At 37.8% G+C, this 19862-nt stretch overlaps 1 protein-coding gene across 1 annotated transcript in view; it reads right to left on the minus strand.

Annotated features, from left to right (window-relative positions):
• Macrod2 (mono-ADP ribosylhydrolase 2) overlaps positions 1-19862 on the minus strand; it is a 1849434-nt gene that overhangs the window by 59626 nt on the left and 1769946 nt on the right. Inside the window, exons 14-15 of the mRNA XM_028755287.1 lie at positions 16054-16131; positions 263-337 (exon numbers count right to left, since the gene is read on the minus strand). Of these exons, the coding sequence (XP_028611120.1) occupies positions 263-337; positions 16054-16131 (153 nt within the window). The remainder of the gene's footprint in view (positions 1-262; positions 338-16053; positions 16132-19862) is intronic.

Here is a 19862-nt window from a genome sequence, read left to right on the forward strand (position 1 = left end):
ACACACACACACACACACACACACACACACACACACACACACTCGTGGCGGGACTCACATATACATTCAAAGACTTACACACACATACATGTACTCACAAAGAGTCACACATACCACAGTCTCACATACATTCATACACATTTATAGATTCTCATTTTTACACATGACAAACACAGACACGCACATGTACACATGCATGCACACACGCACGTGCTTTCTATAGAGAATTCTTCTCATTCTTTCCAACAGTTGGCTACAGTACCTTCTGTTTCCATAGAGGAGCTTGGGGATTCTGTCTCAGTTTTTCCCTCACTCTTCACTGAGTCATTCTCTTGTCCTGTCAGAACAGTTTTATAAAAGAAAAAAGAAAGAAAGAAATAAGATGTGCATGTTCATAGCTTTATCCCAGGTCTGAAGAACAAATTCGACAGATGCCTTCTTTGAATCACATTCAAAATGTGCTTTAAATGGAAGTGGAGGCCACCAATGCCAGTTTTCAAATAATTAAATTCACATCAATTATTTTATGTGGAAATATCCTGATAATTTGGACAAACAAAGAAACAAAACCCTATTCTTTTTCTTGACACAATTAATACTCAGCTTATCAATCAATTGGACATCTGCAGACAGTGATCTGAAAGGCTTGAAATTTTCAGATCATTTTCTGGATTACACAGGTAATGTTTAGATATCTGTTGACATACAGTAATTTTGTATATTTAAGATCACCCCTCCAAACTAAAACACTACCTGTACTTCCTTCCTTCTTCAATAGCACATAAGAAAATGAGTAAGGACTAGAACAGCATAGTATCTCAGTAATCTATTTAAGTGTTGGCTGAATATAGAAAAGATCAAAGAAAGGCTGAAGGCTTTTCTTCCACATCCCTTGACTTCTCTCCTGTAGGGTTTTGAACATGTAAGTACTCACTAAAATAGGAGAATGAAATCTGTCCATTTTTGCCTCATGCTAGTGAAAGATTTTACACTGAGAATGTTTAACTGTTGATTTTAAATAATAAACAAACAAATAAACCTAGACTTTAAATTGGTTGTAAGCACAAAAAGGATAGACACGGGAGAGCTAGAGATGTTTTCGGTGGAACATCCCTGTGGTGTTGACATTGTTCTTTCTTCTTGTCCCTACTTCTCCTTGTAAAAGGCTTATATTCCTCTGTCTTTTTCAGAGACAGAGTAAGGGCATTCCATTCACATTAGACCTTTTTAAAAATGTGACTTGGTTTAGAAATTGTCAGAGGACAGGCATCATGTGAATTTTTGCAAAAGCTTATGACCCACTGTGAGTGTCTTGCAGCTCCCTGCCCTGAGCAGAATGTTTTCTTCTTGATCTGGAGCAGAGTCAAGTGGAGCCAGGCCTGAACACAAGAAATCTTCTTGAAAGTCACTGAATTTTAGGGCTTATTTGTTATGTGGTAATGCTGACTTAGATAACTCTTTATCCTGCATCTTCTGCTTTGATAAGTCTATTCTTAGATCATTCACCACAGCCTTCCTTTTAGTTTCTTCTCTGCCAGTATAAGACTAAACAAGCCAAACACAAGTTTTGTTTTAATGATATCAACTCTCCATGAGTTCGTTTTTGATCCAAAGATCTGATAAAATAATGAACATGAATATTTATTTACCTATGTGGTAGCTGAACTGAGAACCCTCAAGATGTCTTAGGTAACTTTGTCCCATCATCTCCAAAGTTCAGTGATACCCTGAATATGGATGGCGTCTTAAAATATTTCTTTTCTCATTTTCATTCTCCTCTCACTTTTTCTGGCTCAGGGTACATAAGGTTGGAACTTTGTTTCTTTTCTTTTTCCTTTTTCCCTTATATTATCTAAGTTTTAAATTGCTAGCGAAGAGGACCTTTAAAATGTGGATTTGATCCAAATCTTTCCTCTTGCTTTTCCTTATTCATCTCCAAATTATGGTCCATTGACAAGCAACAATGGAATTATCTAGAAGGTTTTTAAAAGCTTTCAGGCTTCACTCTACTCATACAGAATTATGACCTACATATTTTTTTTCAAGATCTCCATTTGAACCTACATATGCTAATGCTTATGAAGTCCTGGCCTACAGAACTTGAGGGCACCGTGGGATGGCAGACTTTACCAAGGCACTTCACATCATTATCTGTGCTCACTAAGCCTGCCTCTGAAGAAAGCACTGTGACAGCCATTCTGGCTTCTAAACACATCACCAGCTCTGTCTGACTATAATGATATTTTCTCTTTATGCTTTTCTTGAAAATATCCTGATTTTACAGTTTGAAATTTAAATGTATAGAGCAACACACACAAATCCTAATTATAGATCTTGATGATGCTTCACATCTATTCTCAAAACTATCTTCATGTGCAATCCCTCTCAGATAAAAAATTCTTCTAGCAATAGTGGCTTTGTCTAGTTGGTGCCTCTTTGAACTACTGTGAGCAAAAGTACATGTTCTATTTCAAAATTTTTTACCTTTCAAGTACTTTGGGTGCGAGTTTAGTCCCATTTTTCATATGTATCAATTGACCCTTCCTATTACTGATGTATCTGAAGCTGCTGTCTGAAGACATGATGCCACATGAAATTGAGTAATTTCCAGTTTGGAACTATTCTGAATAACAGTGCCAAAACATTTCAGTGTATACCTATGTGGAAAAATGTATTCATGTCATTCAACCATCATCCAGAAGTGAAATTGCTAAATAACTAAGAATTGCTTTCTTAGGTGTATTAGATCGTATGAAACAGTGTGGTAAAAAGTCTGTTTTAATTTTCCCTTCCTGGTGATGACCAGACTGCTATTTTCCCACCACCTCTTTGTCCACTTCCATCAGACTTGCTGACACAGAACCATACAGGTTATATTACCTTCCTGAACCCATTTCCTTTGCTGGCCAACAAAGCCTCTGGGTACTGCCCAGCTGCCCTGAGTAGGCTCCTATCCTTAACAGACCTCCCTTCTCTCTGCTCACCTTCATCACACATGCTGATTTGGAACCATACATATTAGATTCCCTCCCTAATCCCATCTTCCCTGCCCAGTGAGTCCTCTGGGCATGCCAAGCTGCTCTGAGCAGACTGATAGCCAAGGGAGACATCCAATTTCCTACCACCTTTCTGCCTACCTTCCTTAGATCTTTGGCTCCTGAACCATATAGACCTGCAGATCCTGATCCATAAAGACTTTCAGAACAGGAACCATCCAACCCAAGGATACCCATGAGAGGCCTGTTATACCAGAACCATCCAGGTTAACCCTGTTCTCAATACCTACTATAATATAAATATCCAGGGACCAAAGCCATCTAGATGGCTAAAGTCCTCAAAGGGACACAGTAAACAAAAGCCAAGGCAATAAGACACCTTCAGATCATAGCTACCCTTCTACAGCAAGCCAAGATATCCTAACACAACTGAAGCATAAGAAAATGACCTTAAATCCAATCTTATAAAAATGATAGAGGCCTTTAAAGAGGAAATGAGTAAATCCTTTAAAGGAATACATGACAATACCATCAATCAGGTAGAGGAAATAAAGAAAAGTGTATAAGACTTGAAAGTGTAAATAGAACCAGTAAAGAAAACACAAACTGAGGGAATCCTGAAGATGGAAATCCTAAGAAAGAGCACAGGAACAACAGATGTAAGCATCACCAACAAAATACAGGATATAGAAGACAGAATCTCAGGTGTACAATATACAATAGAAGAAACTGATGCATCAGTCAAAGAAAATGTTAAATCCAAAAAAATGACACAAAACATCCAGAAAATCTGGGATACCATGAGAAGAGCTAACCTAGGAATAATAAGAATAGAAGAAGGCGAAGAGTCCTGGCTCTAAGGCTCAAAAATATTTTCAACAAAATCATAGAAGAAAACTTTCCCAAACTGAAGAAGGAGATGCCTATAGACAAATAAGAAGCATATAGAACACCAATTGGACTAGAACAGAAAGAAAAAAAATCCTCCTGTCACATAATAATCAAAGCACAAAATCTATAGAACAAAGAAAGAAGATTGATAGTGGTAAGTGGAAAATGGCAGGTAACACACAAAAGCAAACCTATCAGAACTATACCTGACAAAATAGAGTTTAATAGCTAGAAGTGCCTAGACAGTTATCTTGCAACCTCTAAAAGAACCACAGATGACAATCTAGACTACTATACCCAACAATATTTTCAATTACAATAGATGAAGAAGAAAACAAGATATTTCAAGACAAATTTAAACTTAAACAATATGTGTATACAAATCCAGCCCTACAGAAAATACCAGAAGGAAAATACAACCCAAGGAGGATGACTACATCTAAGAAAACACAGGAAATAAGTAATTCCATACCAGAAAAAAACAAGAGAAGCACACACACACTAACACCACAAACATCAAAATAACAGGAAGTAGCAATCACTGATCATTAATATCTCTCAACATCAATGGACTCAATTCCCCAATAAAAAGACACAGGTAACAGAATAGATGCCAAAACAGGACCCAATATTCTGCTGCATATAAGAAATACATCTTAGCAACAAAGATAGATATAACCTTAGAATAAAGAGGTGGAGGGGGAAAAAAAAAGGTTTCCAAGCAAGCAGATCCAAGAAGCAAGCTGGAGTATTCTAATATCTAATAAAACAGACTTTCAAACAAAATTAATCAAAAGAAATAGGGAAGGATTCTGTATACTCATCAAGGGAAAAATCTACCAAGATGATATCTCAATTCTGAGCACCTATACCCCAAACACAAGGGCACCCGCATTTGTAAAAGAAGCATTGCTAAAACTTAAATCACACATTGAACCCCACACATTAGTAGTAGGAGTCTTCAACATCCCACTCTCAACAATCAACAGGTCAAAAACTAATCCAGACAAAAACTAAACAGAGACATAAAGAAAGTAACAGAGATTAAAAATCAAATAGACCTAACAGACCTTTATAGAAACTCAAGAAATTAGACAGCAACAATCTAAATACCCCCCCCCCCCCCAAATGGGGTACAGAACTAAAGAGTATTCTCAATGGAGGAATCTCAAATGGCTGAGAAACACTTAAAGAAATGCTAAAACATTCTTAGCCATCAGGGAAATGCAAATCAAAATGACCCTGAGATTCCATCATCTGTCAGAATGACAAAGATCAAAATCTCAAGTGATAGCACATGCTGGTGAGGATGCATCTCCATTGCTGGTAGGAGTGCAAACTTGTACAACCACTTTCAAAATCATTTTGGTGGTTTCTCATAAAACTGGGAATAGTTCTACCTCAAGACCCAACTATACTACTCCTGGGCATATACCCAAAGGATGCCCCACTATACCACAGGAACACTTGCTCAATTATGTTCATAGCAGCTTTATTCATAATAGCCAGAATCTAAAAACAACCTAGATGTCCCTCAACTGAAAAAATGGATAAACAAAATGCGGTACATCTACACAATGAAATACTATTCAGCTATGAAAACCAAATACATCATGAATTTTGAAGGCAAATGAATAGAACTTGAAAATACCCTGAGGAAGGCAGACTCAAAAGGACATGCATGGTATGTACTCATTTATAAGTGGATAATAGCCATAAAGTACAGGATATCCACACTTTACTCCACAGACACAAAGAAACTAAACAAGAAGGAAGGTTGAAGCAAGGATGCTTGAATCTCACTTAGGAGGGGAAATAAAATAGTCATAGGGAGGGAACTGGGTGGGAGAGGGGATGGGGAGGGGAGTAGGGAGGGTTCAGGACCAGTTGTGGGGAGAGGCTGGAGTGAGGGCCAGATGGCCAGGAGGATGAATAGAAATCTGCAGCTGGTGGGGGTAGGGAGTGAGGAGCATCTCACAGACCTGACAGATATCTGGCCGGAGGATGCTCTCCAGGAATCAATGGTGATGACCTTAGCTGAGACTCACAGCATGGGGATAAATGAGCCTGAAAAGGCCACCTCCTGTAGCCAGGCAGGAAACATTGGAGCAATAGAGAGGACAACCTACCAACAAAACTTTCAACTCAAAATTTATCCTGTCTGCAAGAAATGCAGGGACGGGATGGAGCAGAGACTGGGGGAATGAGCAACCAATGACTGGCCCAACTTGAGACTCATTCTACGGACAAGAGCCAATCCCTGACACTATTAATACTGTTATTCTTATGAAACAGTTGGGGAAGAATTGTGGGCCCATGGCACATATGAACTCCACAGGAAGACCAACAGAGTCAATTAACCTGGACCCTTGGGGACTCTCAGAGCCTGAATCACCAACCAAAGAGCATACACATACACGGGCCGGATCTAGGCCCCCTGGATATATGTAGCAGATGTGCAGCTCAGTCTTCATGTGGATCTCCTAACAACCAGGGCAGGAGCTATCCCTAAAGATGTTGCCTGTCTGTGGAATATGCTCTCCTAACTGGGCTGCCTTGTCTGGCTTAGGTGAAAGAGGATGTGCCTAGTCCTGCAGAGACTTGATGTGTCAGGGTTGGGGGATAGGGAGTGCTCCACTCTCTCAGAGGAGAAAGGGAGGAGTAATGGGGAAAGGAACTGTGTGAGGGATGAGGGGGCAGCAATTGAGATGTAAAGTGAATGAAAAAAATAAATACATGTATTAATTAATTAAAAAAAGAATCTCTTCCCCTTTTACCTCTGGCAGAAATGTACGAGAACTATTATTTGTTTACTTCCTTCTTCAGATGATATAGTGTTACCATTGGTCATAAAATTATCTGAGTTGTAGTAAGCAATAAAGAAGTCTTCAGACCAGTTCCATCTTTATCACTATTGGGTATAAGAGAGAGCAGCTGTTCCTTCTGCTGTAAGTTAAGTGCCAGTGGTGCTGGTTATGGGAGGTCTAGGGATAGGTATCCACAAAATGCTTACAGTTGCAAGAACACAGGCATCCCACATGGAAAAGGCTCTTTCCAGGAAGACATTAAACAGAGTTCCATCTTTTTTTTTTAATCACTTTCAGATGATTTTTAGTTGGCAGAAAGTTGAGAGGGAAACAATATATTGACTGTTAACACTGGAAATATTTGTTAAAGTGAAACAGTGTGACATTTACTAATGATAAATGTAAAGTCATAAAATTAGGGTTACAAAATCAACCTCAAGGAATAAAGAGAGAGAACATTAACTTCATTTCTGTTAAAAAGAAAAAAGAAATTATGGGTTTTTCAATTCTAGATCTTCTCTAAATAAATGTTTAGAAGTCTGAACACCAGAATGGCTAAATGGACAAATTGAATCAAGCAGAAAATAGTCTATTTTTCAATTTGTCTCCTAGCAAACATGTTACCTAGATACCTCTTCTCAGCCTCTAAAAGGAATGATTAAAACTGGAAAAGTAGGAGCTTTAGAGATGGCTCAGCATCTAAGAGTGTGTACCACTCTTAGAGAGGACCTGAGTAAGGTTCCCAGTACCCACAGCTCATCACCACCTGTACCTTCAGCTCCAGGGGATCTGACATCCTCTTCTACCCCCCAACCCCCGCACACTCATGCATGTGTGCTCAGTCATGAGTGCACACATGCATTTACTCACACACACAATTAAAAAGTAATAAAGATAAAATCTTGAAAACCCAAAACATAGACAAGGAGATTGAAGTAAGTGGATATACTTTTGGAAAGTAGATGCTCAGAAAATTAAAAAGTACAAAAAATGTTTTTGTCATTGTGTCAATATATAGTATGATCGATAAGAAAATGGTTTAATGAACAGGATATGAGACAATTTGAGACAAAAATCTAATTGGGGTTAACTGAGTCTGTATTCCCTAGTCATGGTCACTCATATTTGGTGCCAAAATAGATATCTTATCTCGAAGTAGGATTTATATTTTGTATAAGGCTGTCATTCACTGGACTTCTTTCTTCTTGTCTGTTAGACTCCTTTCCCACTGTCCTGTGTTTTTCTCTTTCACTAGATTGTGCATGTTGCAGACAGAAAATTTATGTTATTCTCATCTTTCATGCCCGCACCTAGCACAAAGCACCAACAATAACTGTCTACTTAACTGGCCCTCCGTTACGTCGTTCCTCACACTCAGGATAGTTGTCAGGGACTACAGCTTACTTCCTTTCCGTCCTTAGTAAAGTGAGCACCTTATACTCCCTGGGATTCCACAGATCATAATGTTTCAAACACTGTTGTTGTTAGACTAAGACTAAACAGGATGTTAGACTTCAACCTCTCTGGGTCCCAGGTTCATCATTTATGGATGAGAAATGGCTGTGGCATTAGACAACCTTTTAGGCTCCTGTCTGATGTCCTGATGGTGCCCAGTCTATGTAGTGAATGATCCCGACAGACATCATCCTTCACCGATAATGGTGGGGGGCAGCATTCTCTGTCTCTGTGGACATGGGACATGACCATCACACCTGGTCCTTTCTGGGTCCTTTAAATCATTATATGTGTCATCAGTATCTCTGTACAATGGTGTGGAAAGAGTAGGGAGTTCTTGGAGCAGAGTCACTACATCTCCTGAGGGTCTTCGTGCTGCACTGGCTTCAATACTGGAAAGATCACCTTTCCATAGAACCAGGCACTGCTGAGAAGATTAGGTCTGTCTGATGCCAATGGGGTTGGGGGTGGGGGTGGGGCAGAGGAGGATGGGCAGCTCTGGATGAATGGCAGGGTTGCCTTGACCATAAGGCCTGATCTTCACTGACAAGCTGAAAGGTCAATTCAGTGCTTCGGAGGGAATTTTTTTCTCCCCTGCCCTCTTCCTGTGTCTCTACTCTTGGGCAGTTTCACCCGAGTGCAGAGGATATTTTGGCAGTCATTTCCTGAATAGAAATCTATACTTTCTTTTGTTTTCTCATTTCTCCCCACCGAAATGTGGTGTGAAAATTGAAGGTGACATAAAGTCTCCAGCTTTGAAATTTAAGAATGATTGCTGTTGCTCAATTCAGAGCCTGCCGAGATCTGACATTCTACAGGCAAGAATATGTGCGAGCTCCTGCACCCTGCACCTGGCCCCTGAGTTGAAGGGCGACTGCTGTGTTCTCAGCCACTCAGGCCCAGCGTTCCTTCCTGCTTTCTTAGCCCCACAGGCCAGCTTTGTTTGCCTTACATTCAGTATAGTAGAATCCCCACAGCCCTCTGACCTAATCCTCCTGGCAGAAGAGACAAAAGAACACAAAGAACTTCATAGTTTATGTATATACTTTTCATACAGCAAACTCAACCATCCATGCTAGCGGGAGAGGCATTAGAACAGATAATCCAAAACTCCATTCACTTGTCTTCAGAAATGGATCACGTGATTGTTTCTTGAAGCTCTGGTAATTAAGTTTGGGTCAAACTAATGCTTTAGCTTTGAGTAATTTGCATAAAAATTGGTCTGGGGCCATCAGTCTGGAATGAAAGATTTCTAGGGGCTAAACCTAAACTCACTGTGTAAACGGACTGTTTGGGGAAAAAGAGACAACAAAATAGCTGTATGGTTTGCAGGTTATTAGATACTCAGATCTTTCTAGGAAAAGACTTTGTTTCTTTGACATTTGTCTTAACAAAATAAAATTATGTCTTTTTTGTTCAACTTGAAAATTGCTGCTAATATTTAGCATTGAGTCTTTGCCATGTCCAAATGCCCCAGATTAAAAGCTAAAGATGAAACTATGTTAACATGAATTTGATTATCTCCTAAACATCCTTGGTACTTCTCTCGGGCCCATAAAACTGACTCTTTTAATGTAAATCACTTGTGAAATAATTTTCCTTGCAGTTACAACAGCTGCAATTTCACTGTAGATACCAAATACCTGTATGCATTGAGAACAGTACATAATTTTACAAGGACAGGGATGGTCATTTTTACAATTGCGAATTGGTAGCTTTCTCCTGTGTGTGTGTGTGTGTGTGTGTGTGTGTGTGTACACACATATAAACAAATATGCAATGCATATGTGTATACTGGTTTATCTGTGTAAGTGCATATGTGTAGCTTTATGAATACATCTTGTGGTCAAAATGAATTTATCCTTTATTTCCTGATCTTAGTTTATATTTTTCTAAAATCATCCACCTTTCCAAAACTGTATGTTAAAAGGTGTATAATATTCCATGTTGTGATGGATTCATTTTTGGGGTGTTTTAAATGTTTTTGGCTGTACTATTAAATGCTGTACTGTAATGGACCATTTATGAATACATATCGTTATACGTTTTAAATAGGTTATATCAAAACTATTGGTGGTAAATTGATGGCCTTTCATTAATAGTGAATGAGTCTGTTCAAAAACTGTTTCAACCAATTTCATAGGTCTTCAATTATTTAAAAAGAGAAGGTAGAATATTCCCATTTTATGTTCCTTTCTTTAAAAAGTAGAGAGATAAGGGGCATCTATTTTTCATAACTTATTAACTAAGGTTGAGTAACTTAGTCTTGCTCATTTTCCTCTTGGGCTACCAATTTTTGTTGTTCTTGACTTTTTATTTTTCTTGTTGGTATGTGAACTACTTTTTCTAAATTAAGAATGTTACACATTAATCATTCATATGAGACTAAGCTTTGAGTAGATATCATTTAGAACCTGATTTTTACATATCACATTTATCAAATTTATATAATAAGAGTTAGTAAATCACCTTTATTTCTGACATATGCAGACATGAGCATACATCCATACATTACAAATTTATCCAATGTGTCTTTATCTTATAATTCACACAAAATTAAGTGTGTGAAAACCAAAGATATTTTAAGGTTATAATTTAGAGATGATTTAGGTTCAAAGCAAAATTAAAAGGAAGGTATAGAAATATACCATATGGTTCCTACACTCCTGATGGAAGCCTCTTTGCCTCCCCAAGGGTCTGCGTTCACAGCCTGAGTGGTTTATTTGCTAACTCATTCTAACACACTCCGTTCTCACACTGGAGTTCATTTGGGTGTTAAACGTTTCACCAGGTGGGCTTAATGCATGGTAACAGATGCCACTATAATGTCATTGAGAGTATTTTCAGTGTCCTTGGGTTCCTCTGTCTCCATCTTAGTCACCTTCACCCCTCCACCCCAGCTCCTAGAAGCCACTGATCTTTACAGTCTTTGTGCTTTTGCGTGAATGTCATAAAACTTGATTCATATAACCAATAATCTTTCCCAATTTTGCCCTCTTTCACTTAGTAATATGCATTCAAGTTTCCTCTTTCTCTTCTTATGTCTTGATAGCTCATTCTTTTTAGAGTTGAATAACTTGTTTCTTTTATTCTAATACTTCATATCACTTTTATATTTCATCTTTGCTCCTGCTGGAGTTTATGTCAGGGGCAGGATTGAAGTTGAGATTCGGTTCATCCTCCTTCTTCTGCCCAGATATCCAACTAGTTGTCTTAAGGTCACTTACTGAGCCATCTGTCTTTGAAGTGCCAGCCAGCATGTGTACTTGGTGCTCCTTCTAGACTCGTTAGTCTGTTTTATTGATCTACCTGTCATCTCCTGCAGCAGGACTACACTGTTAATCACATTCTAAAAACATTCTATGTTATTCTTGGTCTATTTGTTCCATCATTGCTGACCATATTATATCTGGGAATTCTCTGATGTATTTCCAATAGGCTTTGATTTGTGTTGTGGCTTGCCTTGTTGTCTGACACATTAAGACTCATCACTGTTATATTCTATGAGGGACTCAGATTTTCTTTGGTATAAAGTGACTAACTCTTTCTTCTTTGAGACTTTTGGCTAGATAAGTTTCAAATCCATCTTTCCTGTTCTTTTTTGATGTTTATTTCCCAAACATACCTTTCCTTTCCCTGATTCTATCCTTTTAAGCAGTAACAATTTTATTGAACTTAACTAAATTGTTTTGATTCTTAGACTTGATAAAATAACCTAGTTATATGTTTGTACGTTCATGCCTACTTGTTTGTATTTCAGTCCCCTCATTTGACACAGTATGCATTCATTACAATATTACTTGCACTTATTATTATATAAATTACTGAATATACTTTAGTGTTTAGAATGAGTTTGGGGTAAAATCAAGAAAGAAAGAGGCCTTCTTTTAATTCTATTGTGACTTCATTCTATTTGTGATTATTGAACAATTTAGTTTGTGTGTGTATTTTGAAATAGAGGTTTGTTTTGTTGCCTTGTCTAGCATTGAGCTTGGAATCTTCAGGTTTCAACACCCTCAGAAAAGGACTACAGATATGTACCACCACAATTAATACAGGTACGGACCATCACAATTAGTATGGATTTTCAAGAATATTCTGAGAACTAATTTATAGTCTTAGAAATATAACATAGAATTTTTTATTTTGTTGTTACCTCTATAGATGTTAGCCTTATGTGCCAATCTTGGGCACTCTGCCATAATCTTTGTGTGATAGTCCACCATTAATAATTCCTGGTGGTTAGTGCTTATAATGCCAACACTGGAAGGCCAGGGGAGAAGGATTTCGACAAATAAGAGGCCAGCTTTGGCTACATTGAGTGTTCTAGAATCACCTAAACTATGAGTACCACATGAGCAAAAGACAAAATAATTCATTCCTCTGCTTCCCTTCGTTCTTTCTCCCTTCTTGATTTAATCATTTTTTTTAAAATTGCAGCAAATGTATAGAAAAGCAAAGACAACAACAACAACAATGAAAGAACAACAACAAAACCTAGAGATATATATAACTCAAGGTAACCACAAAGGCACACATAAAAGCTACATATTTTTTAACTATCCAGTTTACAAGCTCTGACATGCTCCCTCCCAGTCAATAGCTCTACCCCAATCACTGAACCTCAATCAACACCATCAAATCCTTTAGCCTCTTTTGTCTGAGCCTGAGCAATTGCCCTTGACACATGCTCCAACTGGTCTCAGTCTACACAGGCGCCATCCTCCCATGACTCTGACCAGCAACTCCACATACTTTAGTTTTTATGATTGTCAATTCTGTGTCCACTATGAAAAGAGCCCATTGGACCTCTGCCTGAACCATCTTCCTCTGGGTCATGGCCTGGAAACCCTCCAGGCCATCATCTGACACAGGGCTCACTTCCTTTTCTGACTTTTGGGGCCACTGAGATTTATTATTAGCACCTTTACATGAGAAAAAAAAAAAACTAATGGAGGGTGACACTACTCCTGTCTTCCAAGAGAACAAACAAGGCTTATATTTAATTTACCTTCTTCTTAATTTTTTCATATATCTCTAACTTTCTACCTGGAACCAGTATTTTCTATCCCTGTGGAGCATCTGGGGATCAACAGACCTACTTTTTATCCCTTACAAAATTGCCTTAATTAGTCCATATTCTTGAAACAATTTTTTCCTACAGGGTTTCCCAGTTCCTCGCTGACTATTACTTGTCTGCATTTTCTTTGCATTTCTGCTATATCTACTGGAAACTCAGCTATTGGCAGAGTGTTTACTTGATGACTATTTTTTAGACATTTTTACTTTTTAGATGTTCTTTTTACCTTTGGAACTCAGCAGTTTTGTTGTGATTGGACTCACTGTGGATTTATTTCTATTTATTCCGCTTGGAGCACATACCATTTGAAGAAATTTGGCCATTTCAGCAGTTTCACTGTGATGGGCCTACTTGTGGATTTACTTTCATTTGTTCTGCTTGGAGTTCAAAACTTTTGGCCCACAATACCTTTTATCGATATAGAAAGTTGCTCAAATAATTCATTCAAATAATAGTGCTGATCAATTTGTACTTTAATTCAATCCATGATATACTTTGGCACTATGTAATAAATAACTTCCCCATACTTTAGTTTGGATAGATTTCTCATATCTAACCTGTGGTTTACAAACAATCTTTCATATGTCTAATATACTGTTAGACCATGAATGTGTTCATTGAGTTAATTCGAGTTAGCACATGTTTTGCTTCTGGCTTGTTTTTACTTTCTTACCTTTGTTTTCAATAACCATTCTCAGCTAAAAAATCCAATTTTGCCTTTATTACTTTATGAGAATACAGTGTCAGGATCTTTTTAAAAAATGCTTTATTTATTTTTTAAAATGTTTTACTTATTTTTATGTTATGTGTGTTGGTATTTTGCTTACATGTATGTCCTGCACAGTATATCTGACACCATGTAAGGATGTCAAATCACTTGGAATTAAAGTTATAGACAGTTGTGTGAGCTGCCATGTGGATGCTGGAAATTTGGACCCAGGCCTCTAAAAGAGCAGCCAGTTCTTTTAACCACTGAGCCATCTTTCCAGCCTTCAGTGCCATTGTTTTCTACTTTGTTGTTATCAGTAATATGTTCAGCTCTTGTAGGCTAACTTCTCTCATACCTGTGTCTTGGCTATCTTACTTCCTTTTATCTGTTTGGTTGAGGTTTTTTTTCTGCATGTATGTATTAGATATTGTATTTCAGTAATTATTTATAAAAGTTGTTTGATGTGGACAAGGCCCTTTCTTGCTCTTGTTACTACTTCATGTGTGTTTTTCTCAGATGTTTGGGAGACCTGGAGGTTGGGCTGGTATTAATTTACTTTGGGGATGGAAGTAACTTGAAAGTGAGCAGCATGTTTCAGGAAGCAGCCCCTTAGCTGGCTCACTATCCTGCTAGTGTATAAATCTTTGGATTTTCTACTCACAACCCTTGAAAAGGCTGTAAGAGTCCTGTCTTTTTAGCAACCTAACTTCAGACATTTTTTGCTGAAACAGTAAGTTACCTAAGACAAAGGCAGTTTTAGCTTTGGGCTCACTATCTAGAGAGTCACTTTCTCCTGGACCTGGCCTGACAAGTCTTTATTGTCCTCTTAACTTTTTAACATTTTAAACAGCTTTTCACTTATACTTATATGTATACGTATACATATGAACTATCTATCTATCTATCTATCTATCTATCTATCTATCTATCTATCTATCTTTTATCCATCATCTATCTATCATCTATATAATATGTTAATATTTATTACATATGTAGCTCATATGTAATAACAATAGGATTACATGAAAGATAATATAACCAACTAAGACAGTATATTTATTTGTTGTTTAGGTTGGCAAATTGGCACTAATGAGAGAAATGACCCAAGTTATTTTGACTTTAATTGGTAAGAATAGAAGTAATCTTTGTCACTTTTAGATACTATATACTTTTGAAGTTAAAAAGATAATTGGTTATACTAGTTTGATACTAAAAAATGATTATTTTAGCAGCTTCCATATGTTTAACTTGCACTTTCCCACACAGAACCTTCCTGCTGTGCCTTCTTCAGTCTGAATCTTGTTTCCCTTTCTGCACTTAGATTGTAAGATCTAAACAACTGTAAACAAGCCTTTGGTTCAGTTCTTCAAAGCCATGCCATGATGGCAGTTTTCCTAAATCTTTGTTTTCCCAAGGAACTATTACTTGACAATTGCTTTATGAGGTGCAGAAATGGGATCCCAAGCAGCTCAGCCACTCTGGTTTTTCCTGGCAGTTGGGGCTGGGAACAGACTAAGGCCAATGTAATTCCAGTGATATTGCTTATACTGATTTTGTCTTTCTTGTAGCCTTTCTAAGCTACCAATCTTCAGAAATTACTTGAGGCTATGGAGGCGTCTGTATTTATTTGAATTTTCATTACCTTTGCATATAAATATAATGCATACTCTTATGCTCCAGGTATAGATGCTGCCTTGCCTTAGGAAACCATCTTTTTTTTTTTTGTCTATTATTTTTCTACAGATTGCTTTATTTCTGTAGGCTCTGTTACTCTTCTTGATATTCCAAGGATATGTATATGGAGATTTAGACTTCTGGGCTTATTCTCCATATGTCTCATATTTACTCTCATTTTTGTTATATATTCATTTCAATGGTTCCAAAACTATTGCTTATAGAATCCAGACAGGTAACAATAAGCAAAGTGAACGATGCTGGCCTGGTTCAAAAATAATGAGTGACATGGATTGAGGACAGCAATGATATTGCACGAAGATGCCAGTGTAAGAACACAGCATCAGAATTCTATGCTTCTAGAAGAATCCATACCTGACTTTTAATACCAAATACTCCTTTGTAAGGAAAAACAACTGAAAAAAAGACCACACAACTTACCATTGGGAAGTTCTTGGTCACACACAGAATGATTGGTCACGTCACTGTCTTTTATAGCATTGTCATCTTTTGCAGAATCTGCAAACAAACAAACAAACAAACAAACACATGGAGCTTTTAATTGTCATTTTCAAGTGGGAAAAGGAGCTTCTTCTATTGCTAACTGGGTGGATTTATATTTAAGACAACACGCTTTATTGTTTCAGACTGTAACCATTGAAACAAATATTTTCACCATCAAAGACTAGTTTCTTAAACTACTGCATAAGAAAGCAGCATAAAGCTTCAAAAGCAGCAAAAAGTAATGGAGGTATCTTTGGAAGAAAGCATACAGCAGGTTTCATGTACCAGTGAAAGTCTCAGAAATGTGGGCATGAAAGGAGGGCAAACCAGAAAAGATTAAAGGAATATCTAACTTTAATAGTTTCAATGGTGTGTGTTCTAGTTGCACACATATGTGAGGGTCAAGTCCCCAGTAAAGTCAAATATTGAATCTTGGAAATATAATCACAAGCAAGGTCCTCCCAAGGTCCCAAAACAGTTGACAAGGGCAAGGAGGGGACACAGAGCTTCTGTTTTGTACAAAGTGATTCTCATCCTCAAGTGCCTTTAAAAATATCCAACCAATACATATTCACTTAAAAATATTGTTTATTTTATTTTGTGTGTGTGTGTGTGTGTGTTTATACACATATAGAGAGAATACCCTGGCATGCATGTAGAAATAAAGGACAATTTGTGCTAATTGTTTCTCTCCTTTTGCTCTGTAGGTCTTGGAAATTAAACTCGGGTCATCAGGCTTGGTACTAGGCCCCTTTTCCTCATAAGTCTTCTTGCCAGCCCCTACATGCTCAACTTTAATGTTACAGCTTATATTATAGAACAACTAACATTACTTAAAAGATTCTGTCATAAAGAACTTCTGCAAATCAAGAAGGATGGGTGTTGAGTCCGTCTGGAGAATCTTGATAAAGGGCATTGCTCACCTATCAATAGGTGAGCTATAGAGAAGTAGACCTTGCACTCATTTTACAAGTACTTGTTGAGGGCTAACTACATGGTAGATACCGTTCTAGCCTTGGGGACTCAACAGGGAATAGATGCTTGCCTTCATGAAACTTATAGTCTAGTATGCCCTCCTTACAAAACTCAAAGTCCCAAATATTACTAGCTGATCTTGTCAACATGCAGCTGGGAAGAAAACCAAAGCCATCAAACCTCATGTAATTCCTATGAATTGTTTCTTCTCGTGGTTTGTGCCTTTTGGCTGGGTTCTAAGGCTTTGATAGAGCAAAGTCAGATAGAAACCAAAATAAAATTTTGTTTGTTTGATTCCCTTCCCTGTCTCCCTCTCTTCCATCCTCCCCTGCTTCTCAAAACTGGAGGATAGCTTCAAACATCATCATGTGTTTTGATTGTTATGAGAAGCGCGTTTCTTCAGCCTGCCATAAGCAACATTTGACGGACAAGTGAGAAACCTAGGTAGTTACCATATGATTTGGCTTTAATAACCAATGAATCAAGTATACACCGTAGTGCGCAGCTTTAATTAACTGCAAATAATTCCCCCCCAGGGCAAGCGCTTAATCCTCTGCATTGCTTCTCGTTCTTTCGGAGCCTGACAATAAGTTTAAAAGTCAGAAATTGGAAGCAAAATTGAGCACAGACACATTTCCTGAAACTGTTATCTCTTGCATGTCAAAAATGGCAAAACCAACTCTCATTAAAATAAGCTTTTTAATGTTGGCGCTAACACCAAAAAGAAGATTGAAGCGAAAGCCTTCAAATGTCTTTTTCCACATTAACACCAAGAATAAAAAATGGTTAAAAGAATTTGTGTCAGCATAAGAAAGTGCTTTTAGTTTTCTAGTTTTTAGTTTATAGGAAATATTATAACGAGTAATTTCACACAACATTCATTTCTTTCAACATTAACATTGAGATCCATGTATATTTGAAGTATGTTAATTTATATAGAACAGTAACCACATATTGTACCAAATATTACTCTCAAATGTCTATAAGTTTGTTCATTTGTTTGTCAGTGTTTTTAGTTCAGTTTTTGCTATGGAACCCAGGCTGGGCTGGAACCTGTAACCCCCCTGCCTCTTCTTTCTGAGATTACAGGGATACCGCTACACTCAGCTAAGGAATGTCTTTTAGACAGTTAGATTATGTGTTCTGAGTTCATAAGCTTATAGTAGAATGATTTATATAAAGTAGATGGAAAGCATTTGAAACTGACTCGTGCCACTCCCCCATTTCTGTAGCCCTGACCTATCTACCGTGCACACCTGTGTGGGTGTTCTTTTTCTCACTTTTTTTCTTTACCACATTTAATAGTGATGAGTCATAATTATGAAAGTCTGAGAACAAAGTGAAGGATAAGATTGGCAGGAGGGTGACCTAAGGAATCCAGCATTTTTCCAGACCTGCATGGTGAGACATTAATATCCCTCTACAGTTGTACACTCCTGGGTGCTTTTGGTGTTATTATCCTTGTAAAACAAATACACTGGCTAGCCTAAGCCCATTTACAGCTAGCATATCTGTGTCCTTAGCACCCAGTGCAGTCCTCAGTCTCGTCGGTGTGCTCATGGCGGTTGGGTGGGGGAAGCCTACAACAGCAAACTGGTTTTTACTGTATTGCTTCTACCAGGACCCTCCCTCTGCTGTCTGACACAAGTCAGTTAACAGCTTCCACAGAGGACTTTGTAAGTCAGGTCTGGTGCCTAAATTCCAGCTCCCCAAAAAAAGACTTGTTAAAGGTGGTGCTAAGAACGCCTTTATTCCTATCAAGCAGCCCATTTTCTTGTCCTTGGCCCACGTCAGATTCTTGCCAAGCAGCCCCAAAAGCTCTCCGCCTCTCCCCTTTTTTTATTTCATAAACAAGACTGAGCCTGATTGTCCAAGGACAAGGAAGTGGGCTTCAGGCAAGAATCTGACATTAGACTAGAACAAAGAAGTAATTTCAGGCAGGAATCTAAATTTTAGGCTAGAACCATGAAGTAGGCTTCAGACATAAAATGACCTTGGGCTATGACAGGGAAGTTGGCTCAGATACTTGGGTCATCCTGATAAGCACTTAGAAACACTGATCACAGGAGTGTTCACAGAATTTTGTTTATTGCCTTGCTTGTTCTTTGAATATTTGTGTTTATTGTCTTGCTTGTTCCTTGACTATTTGCATCTACTGTATTGCTAGTTCTTCAAACTAGAACTGACCTCAATACTTGCATGTAATTAAAATAGTACAAAAGCAAAAAGGAGGAGGGGGGATGGGATAGGGAGGTTCTAGGGAGGGGAAATGGGGATAGAAGCTGGCATTTGAGATGTAAATAAATAAAATATCCAATAAAAAAAGGAAAAAAAAGAATGCTTTTATTTTCTATTTTTTCGTTTTGTTTTGTTTTGAAGTAGGCTTTTCCTTCATAGTTTAGACAGGTCTGAATTGTCAAGCCTCCTGCTTCAGCCTCATTGGTGCTAGTATCACCAGCCTGGGTTAGGACACAAAGCTATAGTATATCTTCTTGTAAGTCAGGGGTTAGAAAACTATAACCTGCGGGTCAAGATAGAGCATCACCTATTTTGGTATGACCTTGTGCTATGGATGAATTTTATGGTTGAAAACAAGATAATAATATATTATGATACTTTAAAAAGTATGTAAAATTCCAATTTCAATGAGCCTGTATTTCAATAAATCTGTATGGAGAAGCAGCCATGCTTCTTTGTTTATACATTAAATAAAGTAAAATACGATATTTATCATATATATGATATATATCGTATTTTATTTTTGACTTCTT

This window comes from Grammomys surdaster, unplaced genomic scaffold (assembly GCF_004785775.1).
Source record: "Grammomys surdaster isolate TR1022 unplaced genomic scaffold, NIH_TR_1.0 129, whole genome shotgun sequence".
In the NCBI taxonomy this organism is placed as follows: Eukaryota; Metazoa; Chordata; class Mammalia; order Rodentia; family Muridae; genus Grammomys; species Grammomys surdaster.